The 4,265-nt window shown below is 39.8% G+C and overlaps 1 protein-coding gene across 4 annotated transcripts in view; it reads left to right on the forward strand.

Moving 5' to 3' along the window:
- The window catches only part of LOC135169613 (chaoptin-like), a 29,038-nt gene that overhangs the window by 23,778 nt on the left and 995 nt on the right, over positions 1–4,265 (forward strand). For 3 of the 4 annotated variants that reach the window (XM_064134758.1, XM_064134759.1, XM_064134757.1), the window contains 2 exons: positions 2,227–2,981; positions 3,637–4,171. In XM_064134758.1, the coding sequence (XP_063990828.1) occupies positions 2,227–2,981; positions 3,637–4,161 (1,280 nt within the window). In that variant the 3' untranslated portion in view covers positions 4,162–4,171. Of the gene's footprint in view, positions 1–2,226; positions 2,982–3,636; positions 4,172–4,265 lie in introns of those variants that run through there. The other variant, XM_064134760.1, reaches the window with a different exon arrangement.

Below are 4,265 nucleotides of genomic sequence, written 5' to 3' on the forward strand. Positions count from 1 at the left end.
GAAGGGGAACCAGGAGTCTGAATTTTTTCAGAGACAAATTCTCTGGGGAAGTGACGGGACAGACAATTTTATCAGTAATTTTTATTATTCATCGAGTGACTTTAATATTCTCCAGCAACTTCAGGTTAAAATCGCTGCCCGACTCGCTCGTAAAGTCCGCCAGCTCGGGAAGAAATCAATCTCATCTCCATTTAACGGGGAACTGCAGGAAATATTGATGTCAGATGAATAAAAATCAACTTCATGATTTTCCAAGGGAATTAAATTTCTCCCAGCTTTCTCCAGTGAAAAATCCTTTTCCACTTTTTCCCGAAATAACTGAACGATTAGCAAGAATATTGGAAATGACGTGCCACGATTCGCCTCTTCGCACCGAGTTTCCTAGTCGATTTTCTCGCGAATCCTTTTGTTTACTCTATTCACTTCTTTTCTGCCAGTTTCAGAGGCACTCAGGCCACTCAAGTGCGCCTCCTTTAATTCTTCAGATAAAAAAAAAAAATTGCAACCTCTTTTATGCCAGCTTCAGACCCACTTGATGCCGAGTTTCGAGTGTAACTTTTCTACGCTCAAAAAAGTCCTTGATAAGGCTTTCATAAATTGCAACGAAAGGGGGAGAAAAGTGATGGAAAAGGAAGCCATGAAAACCTAAACGGAAAAGCGATTTATTGAATCCTCTCAATACTTCTCCGACCTTTACCTCCGGTTACCACTCATTTTTTATCACTGACAGTTATTATGTGATTAACTTCATCGCTTGAGTCTCTTTGATATAATGTCAAAATTACCTGCATTACGGCCTTTGAATCTTAGATTCCACAGTGACATTTTCACGACATGAATTATCGCTTCAAACTATCGCCTCACCATAACTCGGTTAATGCCCCAATGCACTTAGGTCGAACTTAATCCCCCTTTATCGATGAGCTGAAATATCTATAGAGAGTACACCCCTCCACCCCCAAAATTATCATATAAACAGCTCAAGGACATCCGCCCCGGGGGCGGAATTGAACTGAAAAGTCGACAAAAAAAATTCTGAAGACATTTTCCTCTTCTGGACCTAAAAATATTCTCAATGTTTAATTGAAATATTTTTTGGCTTTTGTGTCTTTAGGACTTTGAACATCTTAAAATGAGACCCATGGAATTGGTGAATCTGTCTCTTCTTAAATTATCCCCATGATTTATGAGGTGACATCACATGTTAGATAATTGCTCTCCACCTTTCGTCACGAATAGTCATAAATTCTGGAAACCCTTGAGCACCTTGTTCGCGTGGGTTAATATTTGAATGCCCCTCACATTTCTCAATGTTAGAACTCAAGGGTCTTAATCTGAAAGCCCAGAAATTCGTAATTGAAAAATCCACCGCTTGATGATTTAATCCATTTTTTCATTCAACCTCAGGAGGGTTTTGAAGCTAAACGTTAGAATTGTTATTTTTTGTTCGCGTTAATAATCATTAGACGTGATTAACATGGAGGAGAAGTCTAGAGTGTGATGAGTGTCAATAGAGTCAATAAAGAATAGGATAATTAATGAACCTATGATTTTGTTAGTGGTAATTTTATTGGGTAATTTATTTGATTTAGTTTCTGAGGCTCAGTTTGTTAGTTTAAAATTCAGTTACATGTGAAAATTATATACTTGTTTTTCTCTGTAAATAAAGAACAACATTTCTCTAAATTAATAATACTTTTCCTGAATCGAGGACATGTTCTGTTTGGGGGACCTGAAAACATGGACGACTGGGAGTGGGATCACTGGAAAGACGAGGAAATTTCATTCTAACTTGGAGAAACATTGTCTCCCTGTAGCTTTCAAGTTACGAACGAAAAGTTTCTGCTTTTATGCACTTGATTTGTCTAATATCTTGGGAATTATTGAGCGGGAACAGGTGGCCTTCTTGTAAGTTAAAATACAAACACCAGATTCGGAAGATAATTTCAGTATCAACTGCGAGAAAATAAGTGTCAATTTTCCAAGGAATAAAAAATCAGCTGAACTTTCTCAACATAAATAAACATTAATTAATATAGCAGGAATATTGAATAAAATTAATTAACCAATCGACCCAATTCCAATCAAGATAAATTCCGTCTGACCCAAAGAAGTGTTTTCTACTTAAAAAATTGTTTTTTCCGCTCAAAAAACGACAAAAAAAATTGACTACAAAAATAATTAATTACCAGAGTCAACTGACCTCGTTTGTATTTATCATTTCAGGTACTTTCGCCCTCCTACACCTGGAAACCCTGAATTTACGAGACAATCGTCTGGAGGCCTTGAGAAAACAGGCCTTTCACGGTGCCCCATCGCTCCAAATTCTCGATCTCAGTGGCAACATTCTATCCCAATTATCAACCGGTCAATTTCGTAATCTAAAAAATCTCCGTATTCTCGATCTATCGAACAATCGCATTCGCTCCCTTCCCCGCGATATATTCGAGGGAACTCGAGTTGAATCACTCGATCTGAGTGGTAACAGGATAAGCATAATACCATCACAAGCATTTCTCGAGATCGGATATACCCTTCGTGACCTCAACCTTGGTGAAAACTTTGTTGAACATCTTGATGCCACAACATTCCCCACATCTCAACTCAACTCCCTCAACCTTGCCAGTAATCGACTTACGATACTTCCGGATAATTCGTTTGTATCACTATCCAAGTTGTTGAGTTTAAACTTATCCGCAAATCATCTCCAAGCTAATTTCAAGGAGTTGTTTCACTATCTGCCAGCGCTGAGGCACCTCTACATGACAAACTGCGGCTTCAGGAAAATACCAGTACTCCCACTGACAAGTCTCAACGTACTCGACCTATCGTTCAACAGTGTAGAGGCTGTGACACCGCTCAATGTACAGTACTTCGAGTCACTAAAAGTCCTTCACCTCGTGAACAATTCCTTGATGGCAGTGCCGGACGTGAGGTTGCCTCTTCTCCGGGATTTGGATTTATCCGGGAATCCCATCGAGGTGAATTTTCCGATTATCAAGGGATATTCCCCCTGATACCGCTCAGTGACCGAACACTCGGGGAACGAAAGTTCAGACGAAGTTCGATTGTCATTCAAATTATACTGATAACACCCGGGGGGGAGGGAGGGGAATTACAAAATTTTCTTCAAACGCGAATTATCATACCTCTCAATTATTCTTATCGTTCCGGAGAGTCGAGTGCACCCGGGAATAATTCACAAAAGAAATTTCTGAGACTCGGATTAATGTACAGATTTGCATAATGACTGGTAAAAAGGTCATATTCTCGTGGTGGACGAAGATCGAAGTGTTTCGCGTGAAAAAATATTTGTCCTTGGAATGTTCTCCAAGCATTTTGGGGAGAATTCTTCGAGGATACAGTCCAATACAGTCTTTCTCATTCATCAAAAAAATTTTCACATCAATAGTTTAACAATTCTCCCAATAATATCTGAAAAATATTCTCAAGTCAGATATTTTTATTCGCGTGTCACAACGCAGACCCCTCCGGTAGTTCAAACTTTCCAATCTCGTGAATGAATGATTAGCCCAGTGATTTGTTTGAGTTGATCGTTTACCCAAGTGTTCCCTCATCGAGTAACTAAGCACACTTGGCAATAAAAAATTACCAATGCACGAACAATCTTTTCAGGAGCTGAACAAAGATAGTTTCAGCGGTTATCGGCGGATTGAAAAGCTCGTGCTGCGTAAACTCAGCCGAATAAAATGGGTGAACAACGATTGCCTTCGTGTACTTCACTATCTCAAACACTTGAGAATTCAAACGTGGCCGCATGCCGATGGCCTTGACCTACGTATTTTCCTCGGTGGATTGCATCTACGTACCGTTGAGATAGAGGTCACCGAGCCCATACTCAAGAATCAAATTCACAATGCATTCACTCGACGCCTGAGGGAGCTTACAATAACGGGTCAAGAGCTTGAGGCAATATCCCCTGAAGCATTCTCAACTATTGAAGGTGGTGAGCTTGTACTCAGGATCAAGGGCACTCATGTCCGACGCTTTCAGTCGGATATTTTTTTATCACTTGCGAGGAGAATGTCACAATTGACACTCGATCTTCGAGACAATCACATTAATGAATTGAGCCCGTCGGTCATCTACGGTAATTTATCGTGGGAGACTGTGGGAACGAATCTCGTTGCCGGTGAGTAAAAGTTTTCAAACTAAATAACAAATTAACACATACAACATTCCAAGAGTACCGTACACACATTGAAACAGCATTCGGGAATTTTAACCCAGTAAAAAATATCAAC

The sequence above is a fragment of the Diachasmimorpha longicaudata genome, chromosome 15, assembly GCF_034640455.1.
Source record: "Diachasmimorpha longicaudata isolate KC_UGA_2023 chromosome 15, iyDiaLong2, whole genome shotgun sequence".
NCBI lineage: Eukaryota > Metazoa > Arthropoda > Insecta > Hymenoptera > Braconidae > Diachasmimorpha > Diachasmimorpha longicaudata.